At 43.9% G+C, this 24,456-nt stretch overlaps 1 protein-coding gene across 1 annotated transcript in view; it reads left to right on the plus strand.

Annotated features, from left to right (window-relative positions):
- rptor (regulatory associated protein of MTOR, complex 1) overlaps positions 1-24,456 on the plus strand; it is a 499,967-nt gene that overhangs the window by 192,323 nt on the left and 283,188 nt on the right. The window contains exon 7 of the mRNA XM_072483619.1: positions 13,715-13,774. Within this exon, the coding sequence (XP_072339720.1) occupies positions 13,715-13,774 (60 nt within the window). The remainder of the gene's footprint in view (positions 1-13,714; positions 13,775-24,456) is intronic.

A 24,456-nucleotide genomic window follows, 5' to 3' on the forward strand; every position in this document is an offset into this window, starting at 1 on the left:
TTATTAGTGAATTCACCACTAGTGGCACTCAATCTAAACAGGGAGACCAGTTAGTTTGAGCTAGTTAAAAATCTGCAATCCATGTATATTTAACAGTTTGTATTTAACACTGCAGTTTGCCACCTCTGGGCCTGCAGTGTTTATAAATGGTAAATGTGGTGAGAATTGTGGTCCAATCTACCTGTTAATCCAAGGCCCATCTTCAAATCGGTTGTAGTTATCAAAATTCAGAATAGTGGCTATCTATTTATTGTGGATGTGAATCTATATTTTAAACCTATACAATTCCAGCAAAGATAGTATCCTGGTGGTTCACCAAATTATCTCTCTGAAAGGCATTTAACCCAGGTTCTGCAGCCATGATGTGGAGATGCTGGCATTGGACTGGGGTGAGCACAGTAAGAAGTCTTACAACACCACCTGAACTTCACCTGAGGAAGCAGCAGTGCTCCGAAAGCTAGTGTTTGAAACAAACCTGTTGGACTTTAACCTGGTGTTGTAAGACTTCTTACTGTATAGGTTCTGCAGGAAAGTTCTGAAAGCAGCTCCACCCCTTCAGGAAATGGCTCAGCACTGTCTTTAATCCCAAAATCTCACTTTTTTGCTGCTTTTGTGAATCATCATTGTTCCGCCTGATATGCAAGTGTCTAGTTTAGTTCTTATCAGTAGGCTTAAGTGTTGTGAGGAGTAATTAAATTCCTACCAATTATTCAGTCGTGTAATTTGTTTGCTGGGATAGCTTTTCCCAGGTTACTTTGTATGGGGAGCAGGAACTCGCCTGTGGAAATTAGATTCTTTTATAATAATCTTTATTGTCACAAGTCGGCTTACATTAACAATGCAATGAAGTTACTGTGAAAATCCGCTAGTTGCCACACTCGGCGCCTGTTCGAATACACTATGAGGGAGAATTCAGAATGTCCAAATTACCTAACAAGCACGTCTTTTGGGACATGTGGGAGGAAACCGGAGCACCCGGAGGAAACCCACGTAGGCACGGGGAGAACGCGCAGACTCCGCACAGTGACCCAAGCCGCAAATCGAACCTGGGACCCTGGTGCTGTGAAGCAACACTGCTAAGCACTGCGCCACCGTGCGTTAAAAATTCCCACCCTTGTGCTCCCACTCCTCCCCAACCTGGTCCCGTTCCTGTCTCTGTAACCGTCTCCAGCCCTACAACCCGCTGGCTGGCCAAGCTCCCCCATTCTAGGCTCTAATGGTCTCACTTATAGCTGCCTGGGCCCCAATTTGTGGAATTTACTCCACAAATTCCTCTTCTCCTTCAAAATGATTGCAAAAATTCAAACAGTAACAATTGAAAATGTCTTGGCAACAGGTAAATCTAAATTATATATATTTTGTTTTGCATATTTCTCGGGTAGACGTCAATGAATGTTGAAAACTCACTCCTAGAAAAGTCCTAGATAGCTGCCTTTGGTGGACTTCAAAGTCGCCTTGAAGGAATTGATACCTTTGCTTATCTATTTAAGCCACCTACCAGTAGGTGATAATTATCTTTGTGCAAAGTAGACAGCACATTGCAATCCACAAAATTGTTCATAAATAGATCCCACGGAGAACAGACCATCAGTTGTGAAATTCCAGAAAATTAGAGAGCCGTTGCCAAATCAATCGGAGTAACTTAATGCAATGTTGAATTGGATTTTTGACACTTAGGAGGAGATGAGCTTAATAAATTGATGTTTCCTATAGCGTCCCTGAACATATTTCGCTTGATACCACCCTCTCCCATTCAATAACCATCTATGATTTTGTGGCTGTTGTGGAAAATAGTTGCAAGATCATTTTTATAAACTGCTTTACACCGCAAGATCAGACAAATATTTAACAATGAAATGAATAGCCATTTAATCTGCTGTTGGCATTAGTTGAGGGACATATTGGCAAGGAAACTGGGAGAAACCTCTCTCCAAATATTTGGGTCTTTAATGTTTACCTGAGCAGGCGGGTGATACTTGGGTGTAACGTTTCCTTTGAAGACTGTCAACACAGCCAAAATATTGGAGTGCCAACTGAGGTTTGATGCTAAAACCAACCAAAGTGTATATCTTGAATCAGTAATCTCCTGACCTAGTTGCAAACGTACTATCAGCCTAGCCAAACTGACACACAAGCTGTTGCCCTCTCAAAAAGAAAGTGTTTATATATACGCGAAAAACAAAATTGAAAGCAAAATACTGTGGATGCTGGAAATCTGAAATAAACATGTAAGTTCATAGAATTTACAGGGCAGAAGAGGTCATTCGGCCCATCGAGTCACCACTGGCCCTTGGAAAGAATACCCTACTTAAGCCCACGCCTCCACCCTATCCCCGTAACCAGTAACCCCACCTAACCTTTTGGACACACTAAGGGGCAATTTAGCATGACCAATCCATCTAACCTGCACGACTGGGAGGAAACCGGAGCACCCAGAGGAAACCCACGCAGACGGGGAGAGCGTGCTGACTCCGCACAGTCACCCAAGCCGGGAATCGAACCTGGCACCCTGAGGCTGTGAAGCAACTGTGCTAACCACCACTACCGTGCTGGAAATTGTTGCGGAATCTGTTTCTCTCTCCATTGATGCTGTTAGACCTACTGAGTATTTCCAGCATTTCTGTTTTTAATCTATATAATGTTGTTCTATGTTTGTATAAGACTCATTCCACATGGTTCGGTTTTTTGAAGTTCTCTCGGTATTGGATCTGATTGTTCTTCAACACATTTTCCAACGCCCCCTTGAAATCCAAAATTCTATACCTTAAATTTCTTGTATAATGAGACTGAATGTCTGGACGCTGCATCAGCTTGAGCATTTTCAGTCTGCATTTTCTAAAGGTGAATCTGCTGAAGCTTATAGTTCCAAGGAAATTTGTGCAAGTACAGCACTTTCTTGTCCAATTTTGCAGTGAAAATGTGTACATTAGATAGTGTCAGAAATCATGAATAATCATGATGGTAAACCTTAATGTAGGAACACAATAAGTTGCTTTATGACCTTGAGAACATTTGCAGTACTGAATTAGCACAATCGCACTTCCCAAAATATTAATGTACACGTTGAACTCTACTTAAAGGAATACTACACACAGAGGACCAGTTAAACATTAGTAAGATAAATTAGGCCAAACTGTGTCATCAGACATTTGTTTCGTAATTTGATTAACCCGTCCATTATTTAGGATTGTTTAAGTGGACTGGGACTGGGGGCGGAGATTTTATACGCCCTGTTCTCCCGTATACTCACGTTTAATGTACAACTATAAATGTTACAGCAATTCATAGACACAAGACGAGTCATCTTTTCTCCGATTTTTCAGATTTGCAATCTTTTTTTTTAACAAACAATTTTATTGAGGTATTTTAGGCATATAGAAAAAGTGACATTGTACAGTACAAAAAAAAGTCAAGACACAAAGTAAACATCTGTTCACGCAAGGACCTGCCTCAATATCCTCTACTCTACACTCTCTCTCTCTCTCCCCCCCCCCCCCCCCCCCCGCTGACGTTTACTCCTCTGCGAAGAAGTCAATAAATGGCTGCCACCTTCGGGCGAACCCTAGTAGCGAACCTCTCAAGGAGAACTTGACTTTCTCTAGGCCAAGAAAGCTCGCCATGTCTGATAGCCATACATCAGCCCTCGGGCTTTGAGTCCCTCCATGCTAACAATATTCGTCGCCGGGCTACCAGGGAAGCAAAGGCCAGAATGTCGGCCTCTCTCTCTTCCTGGACTCCCGGGTCCTCTGAAAGCCCAAAGATTGCCACCTCGGGGCTCATTACCACCCCAGATTTCAATACCCGGGACATGACATCTGCGAATCCCTGCCAATACCCCCTGAGTTTAGGGCACGACCAGAACATGTGTACATGGTTAGCCGGCCCTCCGGCGCATCTTGCACACTTGTCCTCCAGCCCGAAGAATCTGCTCATCCGGGCCACCGTCATGTGGGCCCGGTGCACAACCTTAAACTGGATCAGGCTAAGCCTGGCACATGGTGTGGTCGTGTTTACTCTGCTCAGGGCTTCTGCCCAGATACCATCCTCCATCTCTTCTCCCCTCCCCCTGAACTCCTCTTCCCACTTAAGCCTCAGGTCCTTGGTCTGCGTATCCTCAGCTCCCATTAGTTCCTTGTAGACGTCTGAAACTCTGCCCTCTCCCACCTCTCCCCTAGAAGCTACCCTGTCCTGCCTCCCCTTTGGCGGGAGACGTGGCAAGGACGGCACCAGTCTGCGTACACAATCCCGCACCTGTAAGTATCTAAAGTCGTTGCCTCTCGCCAGCCCAAAATTCTCCTCCAGTGCCCTCATGCTCAGAAAGCTCCCTTCCAGGAACAGATCCCCCATCCTCACAATCTCCGCCCTCCTCCACAGTCAGTATCCCCCGTCCATGTTCCCCGGGGCAAATCGGTGGTTGTCGCAGATTGGGGTCCACACCGATGCTCTTGCATGCCTCCGCCACTGGTCCCAGATCCGAAGAGCCGCCACCACTATCAGGCTGATGGAGTACCGTGCCGGTGGAAGCAGCAGAGGCGCCGTGACTAGGGCTGCTAAGCTAGTGCCCCTGCACGAAGCAGCCTCCATCCGCTCCGAAACCGACCCCGCACCCACTGTCCATTTCCTTATCTTCACTATGTTGGCCGCCCAGTAATAGATCCTGAAGTTCGGCAACATCAGCCCCCCATCTCTGTTCCTTACAAGCATCGCCCTCTTCACCCGCGGGGACTTCCTTGCCCATACAAATCCCAGAATAATTTTATTCAGCCTCTTAAAGAAGGACCGCGGGATAAAGATGGGAAGGCACTGAAAAACAAACCAGAACCGCGGGAGGATCGTCATCTTAACAGTCTGCACTCTCCCTGTCAATGACGGCGGGAGCGCATCCCACCTCCGGACCTCCTCCCTCACTCGTTCCACCAGTCAGGACAGGTTGAGCTTATGCAACTTGATCCAGTCCCGTGCCACCTGAATCCCCAAATATCGGAAACTCTTCCCCACTAGCCTGAACGGCAATCCCTTCGGCCTACTCTCCTGCCCCCTCGCCTGAATTACAAACAACTCGCTCTTAGCCATGTTCAGTTTGTATCCGGAGAACCGGCCAAATTCCCTCAGGGTTGTCATAATACCGTCCATCCCCACCACTGGATCCGATGCACATAACAGCAGATCGCCTGCGTATAACGAGACTCTATGCCCCCCCCCCCCCCCACCCCCCCACACACACAATTACATCTGGTACACAGTCCTCAATTCTAGTCGCCAAGATCTTGGCCAGTAACTTGGCGTCTACGTTGATCAGCCTGTATGACCCACAAGCCTCCGGGTCCTTATCCCATTTCAGAATAAGCGATATGGTGGCCTGCGGCATCGTCGGGGGTAAACTCCCTCTGTCTCTTGCCTCGTTAAAGACCCTGACCAGCACCGGCCCCACTATCCCGGCAAATGTTTTGTTAAACTCCACCGGATACCCGTCCGGCCGGGGGGCTTTAACCGACTGCATGACCTTCAGGCCCCCAATACCTCTTTGATCCTGACCAGGGTCCCCAGTCCGTCCACCAACTCCCTCCCCACTCTTGGGAAGGCCAGTCCGTCCAGGAATCGCCTCTTCCCCCCCGGAGGTTCCGAAGTGCGCAGCTTCCTATAAAAGTCCCTAAAGACCTTGTTCAGCCCTGCCGGGTCACCCACCAGATTACCCTCCCTATTTCCCTAGCCGCTTCCCTCTTCCTTAGTTGTTGCGCAAGCATTCTACTGGCTTTCTTCCCATGCTCATAAATCACGCCTTTTACCTTTCTAAGCTGCTCTACAGCCTTGCCTGTAGTCAGCACCCCGAATTAGGCCTGCAGCCTCTGTTGTTTCCTGAGTAAATCTCGCCTCCGGGATTCCGCGTAACTCCTGTCCGTCCGTAGAATTTCCTTAATCAGTCGGTCCGTCTCTTCCCTGTCTGTCCTGTCCCTGTACGCCCGGATTGAAATCCCCTCTCACCACTGCCTTCCGCGCCTCCCAGAGCACCGCTGCTGAGACTTCTCCAGTATCGTTCACCTGCAGGTAATTCTGCATGCATTTCGTCAGCTTCTCACACACCGCCTCGTCTGCGAGTAATCCAACATCCAGCCTCCATGGTGGGCGCTGAAAGCTGTCCTTACAAAGCTACAGGTCTACCCAGTGCGGAGCATGGTCCGATATGGCAATTGCCGAATATTCTGCCCCCACCATTCCGGCCAGCAGGTCCCTACTCACAACAAAGTAGTCAATTCGGGAATACACCTTGTGAATGTGGGAGTAGTATGAGAACTCCCTCGCCGTCGGCTACTTAAATCTCCACAGATCTGCTGCCCCCGTTTGCTCCATGAACCCTCTCAGTTCCGTTGCCGTTTCTGGCAACCTGCCCGTTCTTGAACATGACCGGTCCAGGCTCGGATCCAGGACAGTATTAAAGTCCCTGCCCATGATCAGCTTACGCGAGTCCAAGTCAGGGATCTTCCCTAGCATCCTCCTAATAAAATCCACATCGTCCCAATTAGGGGCATACACACTGACCAGGACTACTCTCATCCCGTCGAGCTTACCCCTCACCATAATGAACCTGCCACCCCCATCCATGACTGTGCCCTCCGCTTCAAATTGTCAGATTTGCAATCACAAACATTAAACATTTCCAAATATTAAGTGCAGGAGAAATCAAATGGATTTGAATTTGCAACCAAACAGGGGAGGACCCAAAATCCATTTGAGTTCTTTGAAGTGGTGCAATCCAGATATGCCTGAGAAGGTGGGTTAAAGTGATTAGAGGGAGTGGGTGGGGATTGGTGATGCTAGAGAATAGAAAGTAAAACAAGCCTTTACAAAAAGAATGGGTGGGAAAGAGGATTCCCGGAGTCCTCTCCAGGGGTAATCAGAGCATGCGGATAGGTGCAAAAGCTAGCTTTAATTTAACCTTCACCTTTATATGAGGTGTTAAACACTTCATTCCATTTTATACAGCAGTGTCCAAGGGAAAAGGCAGAGAATTAAATGCACATCATAATGATTCAGTTCTATAGTGTTTTGTGATTCGGATATTTTATGTTGTACACAGGCATGAGTCATTGTCAGAATGAATGTTGAACAATGCTTTGTGCATTTTAGAGAGGGTGCCATACTGCATGTTTTGATTTTACTTGTTTGCAATTTTATACCAGTTGAAAGATAACTCCTAATCCCTGTTTTAAAATTGCAGTGTTAATGTAAGCCTACTTGTGACAATAATAAAGATTATTTTAAAAAACTGCTGTGAAATTGGTTTTATGTTCAAAATCACATGTAAACTAGATTTAATTAAGTAGCATGGATTAATGCAGAATATTTCTTGTTCGTGGCAATGGAGAAATCAACTATCTGTTTTAACAGATCGCTCTTTTTCAAATTTTAAAGGGTGAATTTTGGTTTTAGTAGCCAAAAGGTTGTTATTTTCTGTACTAATCCACTTGCGTCTCTTTGCAATCTTTCATTTCGCCTGTCAGACACAATGTGTGCTTGCAAGACAGAATTATTCATCAACTTCGATATTGTATGAAAGTACTAAGGCATCATCAAATCAGGATGTCTAGTGTGTATCAGTGTCCTATTTGTGCTCAGTATGACCAAAGTTTCATATCTCTTCCATAAGAAATAACCCTTTTCAAGGGTACTTCTCTTGTTTATAGGCTCCAAATTGAAACAGGCATGTTTTACATTTTACCTAATGTAAATTAAGCTGTATTTTTAAAATTGAAATCAACGTTTTTTCAATAACCACCATTGGGGCATCTGCTGGAGGCTTGCCCTCTGGTTGTGAATTTGCTTTTGCCAAATCTTTCGACGAATGTTTAACAGTTCACGTATAATAGTTCAGTTGTCAAAATGTACTTGAAGAAGCAAAGCTCTTGCATAAAGTGCTGATAGCAAATAAGAAGCTGCCCAGGGGCAGCATTACCAAGTCAAATTTCAAACTCTTATCTCCACGTAATCCTTTCAACATGGCAAGTGGGGAAATATTGAAATGTTTGATGGCAATCTAGTGATTAGTGAAAGTCGCTATTCTCTAGGCGAGTTTAATTTTGAAGCGTGCAAAAGTAATTTAAACAATTGGAGAAGGTTTTTGGACGAGCATGATTGGTGGAAATGCTCTGTTAAGATTTTGAAGGAAGAATAGTTTTGAGGTGTACCCTATAGTCAAACTTGCCTGTTGTGATGCACAAACCAATCAGCAATTTTTAAAATGTTTTATTTCCACTTGCAAATATTTGGGGGAAAACTATCTATGTTTTTTAAAATAAAGAGTGATTATCGGGTTTGGGTGATTATTGTTTGATTTCAATGAAAGGTTTGATTTTCATTCAGTCATTTGGTGAGGTTAGGTTCAGAAATAATTTTGTGCAAAGTGATGATTATTGTTGCAACCGCATTTTTACCAATTGGTCTCTGCGTGTATTCCAGTTACTCTGAGGAAACTACCTGGAAGAAGCACATTCTGATTTGTTTATTATTAATAAATGGAAAGGTCACTAGCTAGAATTCATTCTCACCTATATGAGTAATCCATAATGGAACGCAAAGCCATTAGGGGCGATCGATGGCATTTAAAAATTTGCGTTTTGTGTCATTTTGCAACAAACCCTTCATTTGAGAGACATTGAAAATTTGCTTTTGATTAAAAATATTTAAATTGATTAGGGAAATGGAAGTTATATTTAAATAACCGCTTGATCGTTGCTTGATAAGATCATAGAATCGATGTAACATTGGAAATGAATGAAAAAAACATTTCATGTTTGACGTTTAGTTTAAGGCAAAAACACTAATATTGATGCAGGAAGTCAAATTGATGTGCTGAAAATCCAACTCAATAGAACAAAGAACAAAGAAAATTACAGCCCTCCCAGCCTGAGCCGATCCAGATCCTTTATCTAAACCTGTCTTCTATTTTCCAAGGATCTACTTCCTTCTGTTCCCCGCCCGTTCATATATCTGTCTAGATGCATCTTAAATGATGCTATCGTGCCCACCTCTACCACCACCGCTGGCAAAGCGTTCCAGGCACCCACCACCCTCTGCGTAAAAAAACTTTCCACCACATCTCCCTTAAACTTAGTTCATGTTTTCTATTGCGTTTTAACGAGAGAGTACTCTCCTGTTTGCATCTTAAAGAATAACATCTAACAACCCCCCCCGGTATTTTTAGACTTGAAAAGTTGCAACTTTTGCTATTATTGCTTTATGGGAAAAGATTCCAAAGTGCAAACTTCAGGAGTTTTAAATGAAGAAAATTTGGTAAAAATGCTGCTGACTAATGACAAATTAAATTTTCATTAAGTTAAAGAATAGGGTTGCAAGAAATTAAAGTAGCATTTTGTACAAGGCAGGCATTAAGGATTTTGTTTGGATATTTGGCCAGATTTCAGCATGTTTTAGATTTTGGAAAAGTATTCGGTTTTTGCAGTCACCAACATGATTGGCGCTCATCATTTATTACCTGCAGACTTGCCCTCAGAATGTTACTGGGGTTTTACACTGATCAGACAGTCAAAGCAGTGTGACACCTGCCACTGATGATCTAAGATCAGTATGAACAGGGCAAACAGGTATCTCTCTTCAACCAAACAGATTGAAGAATCCTTTCTGGGCATGTAGAGCCTCAGTTCGGAAGTTAGAATATTTAATTCATGCACAGAAAACAAAATAGTGCAAAAGAGAGATATTTCAATTCCTTCTTGCATGGGATGTGGGCGTCGCTGGCAGTGCCAGCATTTGCTGCCCATCTCTAATTGCTCTTTGAGGGCAGTTAAGAGTCAACCACATTGCTGTGGGTGTGGAATCACTTGTAGGCCAGACCAGGTAAGGATGGCAGATTTCCTTCCGATTAGTAAAGCAGATGGGGTTTTACAACAGTCGATGATGGTTTAATGGCCACCATTACTGGTAACTGGCTTTTAGCCCAGATTGTTTTTGATTTTAATTAGTTGAATTTCTTTTGTTAATCAAATTTAAATTCCACCAGCTGTCATGTTGGCGTTTGAATTTGTGTCCCCAAACCATTAGCCTCGACCTCTGGGCATATATGCCCAGTGACATTGCCACTGCGCCACTGCCTTCCCCAGTGGAACTGCAGGAGTTAAGAAATGAAGAAAACGGTAAAATTAAATTTTACCGTAAATGTTTCAACAATAATTGAAAGGAATGGATGTCCAGCCTTGTTAATTTTCAGTGCCGGGGGGGGGGTTGTTTGGCATTTTTAAGACCATGACGTTAAAAATTCAATTGCGCGAGAATGAACAGGCTCTTAACTTTTTTCAGAAATGAGGTTTATCAATAACTATGAGGGGACCAAAACTGGACGCAGTATGAGGTTCAATCAAGGTTTTAAAGAAAGGGCAGTACAGATATTTTTGTTTTATTTTGGGCAGCAGTAATGATACAACTTGAGACCTTGTTGCTCGAGCTGTAGCCTCGTGGCACTGTTCGGAAGTGAACATTTGGAAATTTATGCAATATAGCACCGATGCCACGAATGTATAATTATGAAAGCAAGAGATTTTAAGGGCAACTGTTTCAAAAGTACATTTCTGTTTTGAAGCCTTTTTCAAAATGTACATGGACAGACAACATGGCACCTTTTCAGTGTTCAAACCTTGTCTGACCTATATCTTTCGAGCTGGCCACGAACAGTCATTAAAATGCAAAGACTCCTCCAGGATGTCAATTAATCTTCTAAAAGGTGTAAACATCCTTTTTACTTCTGATATTTTGGCCTGATGAAGCAATGACTGAGTGAAAGTTAACGTAGCCTTGCTAGTGTTTTCTGAATTGTGTAAAAGGAGGCTGTAAGGAGCCATCTTCTGTGACAGCGTGCAGAATCCCAGGAAGACCTCCGACACATCATCAGATAGGATCCTTGGCCAGGGGAGAGCAAAGAGGAAGGTATTAGGAAAAAATTGTACTGCCGAACGTGTCCAAGCAATCTGAAAGTGCGGTAATCACAGAATTCATGAGGAATAGCAAACGTCGCTCTTCCAAAAACCTGAAGGCAACCAGGGGAAAGGCTCTTCACCGGTTGGAGCACAAAGGATGAAGGTTGGTGGAGGTCAATCATCTCAGTCCCAGGACATCACTGCAAGAGTTTCTCAGGAGAGTGTCCTTGACTCAACCTTTCAGCTGCTTCATCAGTGACCTTGCTACCATCATAAGATCAGAAGTGGGGATGTTCCCTGATAATTACACAATGACGATTGCACGATTTTCATTACTTGCGATTCCTCAGACACTGAAGCAGTTTGTGCCCATGTGCAACAAGACCTGGGAAACATTCAGCCTTGAGCCTTTAAGTGGCATGTAACATTCTCGCCCCACGCGTGCCAGGCTATGACCATCGCCTACAAGAGAGAATAAAACTATCTCCGCTTGACATTCAATGGCATTAGCTTTGCTGAATCCCTCACTTTTGACATCCAGAGAGTTACCATTGACTAGAAAGTGAACTGGACCAGCTACAAGAGCAGATCAGAGTCTGAATTCTGTGACGAGAAACTCCCCATCTGACTCCTCAGAGCTCACCCATCATTTACAAGGCACAAGTCTGGAGTGTGATGGAATACTCTCCATTTGCCTGGATGAGTGACCCTCCAAACACAAGTCACCAGGACAAAATAACCCACTTGATTGACACACCTATCCACTGCCTTCAATTTCCACTCCTTCCACCACCGAAGCACAGTATAGACACACAGTGGCAACCGTATGCACTGTCTATAAGATGCACTGGAACAACTCGCCTTCGACAGCACCTTCCAAACCAGTGATCTCTACCGCATCGAAGGACAAACACAGCCGATGCATGGAAGCACCACCACCTGTAGGTTTTCCTCCCAAGGCATGCACCATTCTGACTAGGAATTATCTCGTCATTCCTTCACTGTCGCTGGGTCAAAAGCCTGGAGCTCCCACCCTAATTGCACTGTGGGTACACCTACTCCACATGGACGGGAGTGGTTCAAGAAGGTGGCTCACTACCACCGTCTCGAGGGTAATTAGGCATGGGAAATAAATGCTGGTCTAGTTGGCGGCACCCACATCCCATGAAACAACTTATTGCGTTCACCTGAAACAGCAAACGTTTGAACATTCAACCACAGATGTCATTGCAGCTGCCAAGGAGAACCTCCAGTTTCAACCCCTTCACTTTGGAAAGAAGAAATCCAAGCAAAGGGCCTGCACTGATATTACACACGCACTGATTTGAAATCCCATCATAAGTGCCTATTCTTCCTTTATCTGTATTTGAATCTTTGTATCCAAATTTTAGTTAATAACTTTATCACTTTTTCTTAAGTCACTTAACAGCAATGTTTACTATTACCCTGTTTAAGTTATTCCTTTAAGTCGAGCTGAGAAGTACAGAATTCAAAGTTTCAAATAGCTTGACAACTGGAACACTATGTCCTCAAGTTTTTTTATTTGGGAAAGGAAATCCCAGACTTTCTGGCACGCAGTAGATTGGAGTGATTCTGTTCTATTGGTTGGCTAGTGGCCAATGGTTGACCTGTGACAGTGTTCTGCCAGGCAATAGACAGCAATTTGTTCCTGCCAGGTGCGGTTTCCCTGAGGGGAACCCAGCAGAAAACACGAGACCCTCAAAGTAGGAAACTGCGTTTTCTCCCTGTGTCTACAATGAAGCCCATTACAAACTGAAGTGTGTGTGGGTTAGTAGTTAACCAGTTGTATATTTAATACTAATTACTGTTAAATAATAAAAGGTTATTTGTGTTAAAATTTACAAACTTGGTGGCTGGACTTGATCAGGATCAAACCAAAGAGGTTGGATATTTAAGTCACTAATTTCACCTGTGTTGTGCTCCTGGGCCGTGGGGCTGGAATTGACCGTGCACTAGCCCAGGGTGTCGTGACTATGCAGGAACAAATTCTGACAATTGTAGATTTGAATCTTTTGTTTGGTCACTGATGGAAATTGCCTAGTTATCCGATCTAAGCGAATGCGGTTGACGTCAAAATTAATGGAAGAGAAAATAAAATGAAACCTCAGTTATATCACATGGTCAGCATGCTTCAGATAGGAGTGTCAGGGAATCATTCGATAACCAAGGTCTTGGGAATTACCAATCTGTGATATTGTCTTTATAGCTATAACGTGGCGCTCACGTTCTGCATATATATTCAATCGAGTTGAAAGCAAGGACATTTATATTTCACACTTGGGAATTAACTGCACTGTTTGACCTCTCCAATATTACAAATATATTTCTTTGCATGAATCTCAACAAAAAGATTTTTTTTTTTTCAAATGTATAGCTGCGACCTTTGTAAAACAATGTGATATTGACTGTACTGTGAGTGTAACCTTTATTAGGTTGTACATTACTGCATCGGGTGCAGTGAAACTTGCATGGCCCCCTTTCAGGCTACCTGGGGTAATTTCCCAATTGTTTCAAACTGTAGTCCCTAGGAGTAACCAGTATTGGTGAATATCTTTGGATGCATATTGTATTTTATTTGTATGGCATGGTCCATTTTCTCTAGTTCACTCCAACAAAACAAGCTACTTCCTCCAAGGAGTACAAAAATGAAAAGTTATCAAGTTTTGGAGGTGGTGCAATATTAATACGGCTCAATCATTAAGCAATCGTGATTTTAAAATCCTGTCTCCCCCACATACACTTAGTTGTTTGCTGTTTATTATTTGCAGGTTCTGTATGCAAAGGAGTGCCAAACTGGTGCCCGGAGTTACGCTGGACTTGATAGAAAAGTAAGTAAGTTTTCTATTACTTTTATGTTGACCCACAATCTCCTCTTTAGCATACCTCCCCCCCCCTCCTTTCCTCCCCCCTTTCCTCCGCACACTGCAAAAATGATCACTGCAGTGAGTGCTGCATTCTCCAAATTGTTTGGGATGGGTAAGACGGGGAAGAATTGATTTTTGTTTTTAGCCATCAAGTGCAAATTTGAATTGTGGAAGACTTTTATATGTGCCAATTCTTAAGGTACTGAAGCAGTCAAAATCTCTGTGCATCTGGCTTGGGCTGATAAGTCACAAGATTTGTTTGCACCACACAAGTGCCAGACAATGACCATCTCCAACAAGAGAGAATCAAACCATTCAATGGCTTTACTGTCACCGAAACAAGCATTATCAATATCCTGGGGTTACCATTGATTAGAAACTGAACTACATCAGCCATATAAATACTGTGTCTACAAGAGCAGGCCCGAGACGGGGAATTTTGAGGTGAGAATCTTGGCACCAGACTCCCCAAAGCTCAAGTTATTAATTAGTGTGATTGAATGCTCTCCACTTGCCTGGATGAGTGCGGCTCCAGCAACACTGCAGAAGATCGACACCATTCAAGACAAAGTAGCCCATCCACCACCTTAAGTATTCACTCCTTCCAGTGACAGCCGTGTGTACTATATACAAGATGATCTGTAACTCAGCAAAGCTCCTTCAACAAGAGCAGCAGATGCATGGAAACATCACCTGCATGTCACCACCAAATCACACATTATCCAGACTTAGCATGATATCACTGTTTCTTCACTGTTGTTGGATCTTAATCCTGGAATTTAAATAACTAACAGGTGGCAGAGGCTTCACAAACATCCCCATCCCTCATGATCAGGGAGCCCAACGCATCAGTGTAAAAGAGAAGGCTGAGTAGTTGCAGCCATGTCCATTCAGAAGTGCCGAGTGGAAGATGCATTTCTGCTGCTTAGGTTCTCAGCATCACAGATGCCAGCCTTCAGCCAATTCAATTCACTCCATGTCACATCAAGAATCGGCTGCAAGCAATGGATACTGCAAAGGCTATTGACCCTCACATTCTGGCAATAGTACGGAAAGCTTGTGCTCCAAAACTAGCCACACCCCTAGCCAAGCTGTTCCAGTACAGCTGGTATGTAATCTGTCCAGTAATAGGTTAGATGGCTTTTGTTTCGGTGCAACATCGTGGGCCGAAGGGCCTGTACTGCGCTGTATTGTTCTATGTTCTAATGTGGAAAATCACCCAGGGTATGTCCTGTCCAAAGAAAGTAGGACAACTGTAGCCCGAGCAATCAACACTCAATCCCGTCCACTCTTGATCATCAGCAAAGTGATGGCAAGTGTCGTCGTCGTCGGTGCTAAGCAGTGGTTCACAGCTGTAACCTCACAATGCTCAGTTAGGGTTCTGCCTGGTGGTCACTCAGCTCCTGACTCCATTACAGCCTTGGTCCAAACATGGACAAAAATGATGTGAGGAGAGAGTAGCTGCCTTTGACATCAAGGCAGAATTTTATCCAGTGTGATATCAAGGGCCCTTTGCCAAACAAGTCAGTGGGATTAGGGGGGAAATTCTTCATTGGTTGGAGTGATATATATAATAATAATAATCTTGATTGTCACAAGTAGGCGTACATTAACACTGCAATGAAGTTACTGTGAAAAGCCCCTTGTTGCCACACTCCGGCACCTGTTCGGGTACAGAGGAGAATTCAGAATGTCCAAATTACCCAACAGCACATCTTTTGGGACTTGTGGGAGGAAACCGGTGCACATGGACGAAACCCACGCAGACACAGGGAGAAAGTGCAGACTCCGCACGGACACAGTGCTGGGTCAGGGGGGGAGTGGAGTCTCTGCACCTGACAGTATGACATTAAGTTTGGGAGCGCTTGATGATGACTCCGAGTGCCTGAAAGATTTCCCAAGAACCCGAACAGCATAGGCACAAAACGCACTAACAATCGATCACTCGCACCAAATTGTGCTCATTAGCTGTAATAGAATGTACAACAGATATAGCAGCTCGGTTTAGTGAAGCCAAGAGGCAAGTAATTCCTGTTCAAAGGCTTTTGTCATCATCAGTATACAAATTTGATTGACTATGGCACAAAATACAGCATGTTAAATTGTTTTATGGTAATGAGATCTCAGAATTTAAACTTATTGATCTGGTTTGATTGAAAATTTAACAATGTAAAAATTGATATCTTGAACTAATTCTATCCCTTTGCTAATGCAACATCCTGATGCCTTAGTGCAGAAGTATCAAACATGGCCGGAAGCTGTAAGAATAATATACTTCCACTATCCCATATTAGCAGTGTATCAATGTGCAATTATGGAGCTAAATATTATTATTAGTTTTCTATAATGCAGTCATGAAGGTCATTTGGATGCCAAAATAGCCTGAAATTGATTAGTGAAAGGGACCTTTAAGACAACAGAATTGAAGTAACTTTCGCACTTGCGATCTATTGAAAATCAATCCTGAGAAACGTATTGGAATAAAATCTTATATCAAGCACACAAAAAGCTATTATCCCCCATTGTGCGGTCTCAAATTACGAAATTTAAATATAGATGTTTTCATCCCAAATTTCTAGATCATTCTACTAATCTGAAACATCAGGCATTCTGAGTCATCATCAAGCACTCCCAAGCTTAGTGTCATACTGTCAGGTGCAGAGTCTCCACTCCACCCTGACCCAGCACTTTCTATTGTACCAGTGCACACTTCCCATTCCAGCTGTCTTGTGTTATTTCTCGGTGAGGTTGCTAATCAGAGCTAAATTGGGTGCAGTTTGTGCTGTAATCTGTGGCAAAAGGATGGTCATGACTGGGAGTTAAATATCCAAGGGTATCAAACTATTCGGAAGGACAGAGTGGATGGTAAAGGAGGTGGTGTAGCTCTGTTATTTAAGGATGACATCCGGGCAATAGTAAGGGATGACATCGGTGCTATGGAGGATAAGGTTGAATCCATTTGAGTGGAAATCAGGAATAGTAAGGCAGAAAAGTCACTGATCAGAGTAGTCTATAGGCCACCAAATAGTAACATTATGGTGGGACAGGCAATAAACAAAGAAATAACTGATGCATATAGAAATGGTACAGCAGTTATCACGGGGGATTTTAATCATTCCCCAATATTGACTGGGACTCACTTAGTGCCAGGGGCTTAGACGGGGCAGAGTTTGTAAGGAGCATCCAGGAGGGCTTCTTAAAACAACATGTAGACAGTCTAACTAGGGAAGGGGCGGTACTGGACCTGGTATTGGGGAATGAACCCGGCCAGGTGGTAGAAGTTTCAGTAGGGGAGCATTTCGGGAGCAGTGACCACAATTCAGTAAGTTTTAAAGTGCTGGTGGACAAGGATAAGAGTGGTCCTAGGGTGAATGTGCTAAATTAGGGGAACTGAAGAACCTAGATTGGGGGCGGATGTTTGCGGGCAAATCAACATCTGACATGTGGGAGGCTTTCAAGTGTAAGTTGAAAGGAATTCAGGACCGGCATGTTCCTGTGAGGAAGAAGGATAAATACGGCAATTTTCGGGAACCTTGGATAACGAGAGATATTGTCGGCCTCGTCAAAAAGAAAAAGGAGGCATTGGTCAGGGCTAAAAGGCTGGGAACAGACGAAGCCTGTGTGGAATATAAGGAAAGTAGGAAGGAACTTAAGCAAGGAGTCAGGAGGGCTAGAAGGGGTCACGAAAAGTCATTGGCAAATAGGGTTAAGGAAAATCCCAAGGCTTTTTACACGTACATAAAAAGCAAGAGGGTAGCCAGGGAAAGGGTTGGCCCACTGAAGGATAGGCAAGGGAATCTTTGTGTGGAGCCAGAGGAAATGGGCGAGGTACGAAATGAATACTTTGCATCAGTATTCACCAAAGAGAAGGAATTGGTAGATGTTGAGTCTGGAGAAGGGTGTGTAGATAGCCTGGGTCACATTGAGATCCAAAAAGACGAGGTGTTGGCATCTTAAAAAATATTAAGGTAGATAAGTCCCCAGGGCCTGATGGGATCTACCCCAGAATACTGAAGGAGGCAAGAGAGGAAATTGCTGAGGCCTTGACAGAAATCTTTGGATCCTCACTGTCTTCAGGTGATGTCCCGGAGGACTGGAGAATAGCCAATGTTGTTCCTCTGTTTAAGAAGGGTAGCAAGGATAATCCAGGGAACTACAGGCCGGTGAGCCTTACATCAGTGGTAGGGAAATTACTGAAGAGAATTCTTCGAGACAGGATCTACTCCCATTTGGAAGCAAATGGACGTATTAGTGAGAGGCAGCATGGTTTTGTGAAGGGAAGGTCGTGTCTCACTAACTTGATATTTTTTCGAGGAGGTTACCAAGATGATTGATGCAGGTAGGGCAGTGGATGTTGTCTACATGGACTTCAGTAAGGCCTTTGACAAGGTCCCTCATGGTAGACTAGTACAAAAGGTGAAGTCACACGGGATCAGAGGTGAGCTGGCAAGGTGGATACAGAACTGGCTAGGTCATAGAACGCAGAGAGTAGCAATGGAAGGATGCTTTTCTAATTGGAGGGCTGTGACCAGTGGTGTTCCTCAGGGATCAGTGCTGGGACCTTTGCTGTTTGTAGTATATATAAATGATTTGGAGGAAAATGTAACTGGTCTGATTAGTAAGTTTGCAGACGACACAAAGGTTGGTGGAATTGCGGATAGCGATGAGGACTGTCAGAGGCTACAGCAGGATTTAGATTGTTTGGAGACTTGGGCGGAGAGATGGCAGATGGAGTTTAATCCGGACAAATGTGAGGTAATGCATTTTGGAAAGTCTAATGCAGGTAGGGAATATACAGTGAATGGTAGAACCCTCAAGAGTATTGAAAGTCAGAGAGATCTAGGTGTACAGGTCCACAGGTCACTGAAAGGGGCAACACAGATGGAGAAGGTAGTCAAGAAGGCATACAGCATGCTTGCCTTCATTGGCCGGGGCATTGAGTACAAGAATTGGTAAGACATGTTGCAGCTGTATAGAACCTTAGTTAGGCCACACTTGGAGTATAGTGTTCAATTCTGGTCACCACACTAGCAGAAGGATGTGGAGGCTTTAGAGAGGGTGCAGAAGAGATTTACCAGAATGTTGCCTGGTATGGAGGGCATTAGCTATGAGGAGCGGTTGAATAAACTCGGTTTGTTCTCACTGGAACGACGGAGGCTGAGGGGTGACCTGATGGAGGTCTCCAAAAGTATGAGGGGCATAGACACATTGGATCGTCAGAGGCTTTTCCCCAGGGTAGAGGGGTCAATTACTGGGGGGCATAGGTTTAAGGTGAGAGGGGCAAGGTTTAGAGTAGATGTATGAGGCAAGTTTTTTTACAGAGGGTAGTGGGTGCCTGGAACCCGCTACCGGAGGAGGTGGTGGAAGCAGGGACGATAGTGACATTTAAGTGGCATCTTGACAAATACATGAATAGGATGGGAATAGAGGGATACGGACCCAGGAAGTGTAGAAGATTGTAGTTAAGTCGGGCAGCATGGTCGGCACGGGCCTGGAGGGCCGAAAGGCCTGTTCCTGTGCTGTACATTTCTTTGTTCGTTGTTCTTTGTTCTTTGTACATGTCGAATGGTTTAACCAGATCGGTCAAGGCAGCCTTGAGGAGGAGTTTATAGAATGTATCCGCGTTAGTTTCCTAGAACAGTATGTAATGGAACCTATGAGCGAACAAGCAGTCCTAGATCTGGTCCTGTGTAATGAGACAGGATTGATTAATGATCTCATAGTTAGGGATCCTCTCGGAAGGAGCGATCACAATATGGTGGAATTTAAACAGATGAAGGGTGAGAAGGTAAAATCAAACACTAGTGTTTTGTGCTTAAACAAAGGAGATTACAATGGGATGAGAGAAGAACTAGCTACGGTAGACTGGGAGCAAAGACTTAATGGTGAAACAGTTGAGGAACAGTGGAGAACCTTCCAAGTAATTTTTCACAGTCCTCAGCAAAGGTTTATGCCAACAAAAAGGAAGGACGGTAGAAAGAGGGAAAATCAACCGTGAATATCTAAGGAAATAAGGGAGAGTATCAAATTGAAGGAAAAAGGATACAAAGGGCAAAGATTAGTGAAAGACTAGAAGACTGGGAAATCTTTAGGGGGCAACAGAAAGCTACGAAAAAAGCTATAAAGAAGAGTAAGATAGATTATGAGAGTAAACTTGCTCAGAATATAAAAACAGACAGTAAACGTTTCTACAAATATATAAAACAAAAAAGAGTGGCTACGGTAAATATTGGTCCTTTAGAGGATGAGAAGGGAGATTTAATAATGGGAGATGAGGAAATGGCTGAGGAACTGAACAGGTTTTTTGGGTCGGTCTTCACAGTGGAAGACACAAATAACCTGCCAGTGACTGATGGATATGAGGCTATGATAGGTGAGGACCTTGAGATGATTGTTATCACTAAGGAAGTAGTGATGAGCAAGCTAATAGGGCTAAAGGTAGATAAGTCTCCTGGCCCTAATGGAATGCATCCCAGAGTGCTAAAAGTGATGGCTAGGGAAATTGCAAATGCATTAGTGATAATTTACCAAAATTCACTACACTCTGGGGTGGGCCCGGTGGATTGGAAATTAGCAAACGTGACACCACTGTTTAAAAAAGGAGGTAGGCAGAAAGCGGGTAATTATAGACCAGTTAGCTTAACTTCGGTAGTAGTGAAGATGCTGGAATCTATCATCAAGGAAGAAATAGCGAGGCATCTGGATGGAAATTGTCCCATTGGGCAGACGCAGCATGGGTTCATAAAGGGCAGGTCGTGCCTAACTAATTTAGTGGAATTGTTTGAGGGCATTACCAGTGCGGTAGATGATGGGGAGCCAATGGATGTGGTATATCTTGATTTCCAGAAAGCTTTTGACAAGGTGCCACACAAAAGATTGCTCCATAAGATAAAGGTGCATGGCATTAAGGGGAAAGTAGTAGCATGGATAGAGGATTGGTTAATTAATAGAATGCAAAGAGTGGGGATTAATGGGTGTTCCTCTGGTTGGCAATCAGTAGCTAGTGGTGTCCCTCAGGGTTCAGTGTTGGGCCCACAATTGTTCACAATTTACATAGATGATTTGGAGTTGGGGACTAAGTGCAATGTGTCCAAGTTTGCAGACGACACTAAGATGAGTGGTAAAGCAAAAAGTGCAGAGGATACCGGAAGTCTGCAGAGGGATTTGGATAGGTTAAGTGAATGGGCTAGGGTCTGACAGATGGAATACAATGTTGACAAATGTGAGGTTATCCATTTTGGGAGGAATAATAGCAAAAGGGATTATCATGTAAATGATAAAATATTAAAACATGCCGCTGTGCAGAGAGACCTGGGTATGCTAATGCATGAGTCGCAAAAAGTTGGTTTACAGATGCAACAGGTGATTAAGAAGGCAAATGGAGTTTTGTCCTTCATTGCTAGAGGGATGGAGTTTAAGACTAGGGAGGTTCTGCTGCAATTGTATAAGGTGTTAGTGAGGCCACACCTGGAATATTGTGTCCAGTTTTGGTCTCCTTACCTGAGAAAGGACGTACTGGCACTGGAGGGTGTGCAGAGGAGATTTACTAGGTTAATCCCAGAGCTGAAGGGGTTGGATTACGAGGAGAGGTTGAGTAGACTGGGACTGTACTCATTGGAATTTAGAAGGATGCGGGGGGATCTTATAGAAACGTATAAAATTATGAAGGGAGTAGATATGATTGATGCGGGCAAGTTGTTTCCACTGGCGGGTGAAAGCAGAACTAGGGGGCACAGCCTCAGAATAAGGGGAAGTAGATTTAGGACTGACCTTAGGAGGAACTTCTTCACCCAAAGGGTTGTGAATCTATGAAATTCTTCGCCCAGTGAAGCAGTTGAGGCTCCTTCATTCAATGTTTTTAAGATGAAGATAGATAATTTTTTGAAGAATAAAGGGATTAAGGGTTATGGTGTTCGGGCCGGAAAGTGGAGCTGAGTCCAAAAAAGATCAGCCACAATCTCATTGAATGGCGGAGGAATCTCGAGGGGCCAGATGGCCTATTCCTGCTCCTAGTTCTCATGTTCTTAAGAAACTGAATTGGATCTCGACAGACTCATTACATGCAGGCCCATGCATCTAAATAGAAGAATCCCCTCCAACCATTCTGGACTGGATTTGAGCAGAGGTCCACTGCCTGGCCTACTGCACCACATAGTTAATAGTCCTTTAGTACAGTACTGAACAGTACTACAATCTTTAGCACTGAATGCTGATGTTGCCTGGGATGGAACATTTCAGTTATGAAGTGAGGTTGGAAAGGCTTGGGTTATTTTTGCTGGAGCAGAGAAGACCGAGGGGCGACCTGATCGAGCTGTAAAAGATTGAGGGGCATGGACAGGGTGGATAGGGAGCAGCTGTTCCCCTTAGTTGAAGGGTCAGTTATGAGGTGACACAAGAGGGGCAGGAGGTTTAGGGGGATTTGAGGAAAAACCTTTTTACCCAGAGGGTGGTGATGGTCTGGAATGCACTGCCTGGGATGGTGGTAGAGGCAGGTTGCCTCACATCCTTTTAAAAAGTACCTGGAAGTTTGCAGATTCTCCCTGTGTTTGCATTGGTTTTCCCCCTGCAAGAAAAAGATATGCAGGGTAGGTGTATTGGCCACACTAAATTTCCCCTTAATTGGAAATAAGAAATTGGGTACCCAATTTAAAATAAAATACCTGGACGAGCACTTGCCCCATGGCTGTGGGCCAAGTGCTGGCAAATGGGATAAGGTAAGACAGGTCAGGTGTTTTCTGTGCGTCGTGCGGACTCGATGGGCCGAAGGGCCTCTTCACTATTATTCTGTGATTCTGAATGCATGTTAATTTCTGCAGTTCCAATTGGTTAACGATAGCAGAGAGCAGTGGCGAATAGTGGTTTTGTGTACTGGATGAAAGAGTGGAGTAACGTCCCCCAGGGGCCTGTGTAAGGACCATGGTTAGCTGAACTTGGGACAAAAAGGTATAATTTTGAAGTTTTCAGATGACACCAAACTCAAATATGGTAAACAATAAGAAAAATAATAGCAAACCTCTGGAGGAAATAGACTAGTGAAATGGGAAGACATAGCAATTTCATACAGAAGTATGTATTTAGAATGTAGGGAGGTGATATGAACTAAATGATAGTTTTAAAAATGGGATTAGAAAGAAAAAGTCCTTTTGCTTCATATACTTAAATCTTTGAAGGTGGTAGGACAAGTTGAATAGGCTTTCAAAAAAACATGAGATTCTGGGTTCTATAAACGCTAGGGTCTATTATAAAAGATTTAATAGCAGAGCACTTGGAAAACAGTGGCAGGATCGGACCGAGTCAGCATGGATTTATGAAATGGAAATCAGGCTTGACAAATCTACTGGAATTCCTCAAAGATGCAGCTAGTAGAGTTGATGAGGGAGAGCCAGTAGATGTGGTTTATCTGGGCTTTCAGAAAGTTTTCGACTAGGTCCCACGTAAGAAATTAGAGTGTAAAATTAAAGCCAACGGGATTGGGGTAGTGTATTGAGATGGATAGGAAACTGGTTGGCAGGCAGGAAACATGGGTCTTTTTCCAATTGGCAGGCAGTGCCTAGTGTGATTCCGCAGGGTTTCCGTGCTAGGACCCCAACTATTCAACATGCATACTAATGATTTAGATGAAGGAACAAAATATGATATCACCAGATTTGCCAGGTGACACAAAGCTGGGTGGGAGGGTGGACTGAGAGATGTTTTAGTGTGATTTGGACAGGAAAGCAGATTATTATCTGAAATAACTATGGATTGAGAGAGGGATAAAAGCAAATTCCATGCGGATGCTGGAATCTGAAACCAAAGAGAAAATGCTGGAAAATCTCAGCAGGTCTGGCAGCACCTGAAGGGAGACAAAAGAGCCAACGTTTTGAGTCCAGATGACCTTTTGTCAAAGCTGAGAGAGGGAAATGTGCAACAAGGCCTCCTTCTGCACTGTAGATATTTTTTGATTCTATGTGGAGAGACGAGAGACCCTGGGATTTTTCTTGGAGCAGAGCAGGTTATGGGAAGCTTTAATTATGAATGCTTTTAATGAATTGGGTAAGGACGAACTGTTTTCACTGGACAGTCTGACTAGAGGACAAAGAACAAAGAAAAGTACAGCACAGGAACAGGCCCTTCGGCCCTCCAAGCCTGCGCCAACCATGCTACCCGTCTAAACTAAAATCTTCTACACTTCCGGGATCCGTATCCCTCTATTCCCATCCTATTCATGTATTTGTCAAGATGCCCCTAAAACGACACCACCCCTGCTTCCACCACCACCTCCGGCAACGAGTTCCGGGCACCCACTACCCTCTGTGTAAAAAAAACTTGCCTCATACATCTCTAAACCTTTCCCCTCACACCTAAAACCTTTGCCCCCTAGTAATTGACCCCTCTACCCTGGGGAAAAAGTCTCTGACTATCCACCCTGTTTATGCCCCTCATACTTTTGTAGACCTCTATCAGGTCGCCCCTCAACCTCCGTTGTTCCAGTGAGAACAAACCGAGTTTATTCAACCTCTCCTCCTAGCTAATGCACAAACCGAGTTTATTCAACTTGTTCTCATAGCTAATGCACAAACCGAGTTTATTCAACCTCTCCTCATAGCTAATGCACAAACCGAGTTTATTCAACCTTTCCTCATAGCTAAACAAAGAGTTGAGGT

The sequence above is a fragment of the Scyliorhinus torazame genome, chromosome 18 (assembly GCF_047496885.1).
Source record: "Scyliorhinus torazame isolate Kashiwa2021f chromosome 18, sScyTor2.1, whole genome shotgun sequence".
Lineage (NCBI taxonomy): Eukaryota > Metazoa > Chordata > Chondrichthyes > Carcharhiniformes > Scyliorhinidae > Scyliorhinus > Scyliorhinus torazame.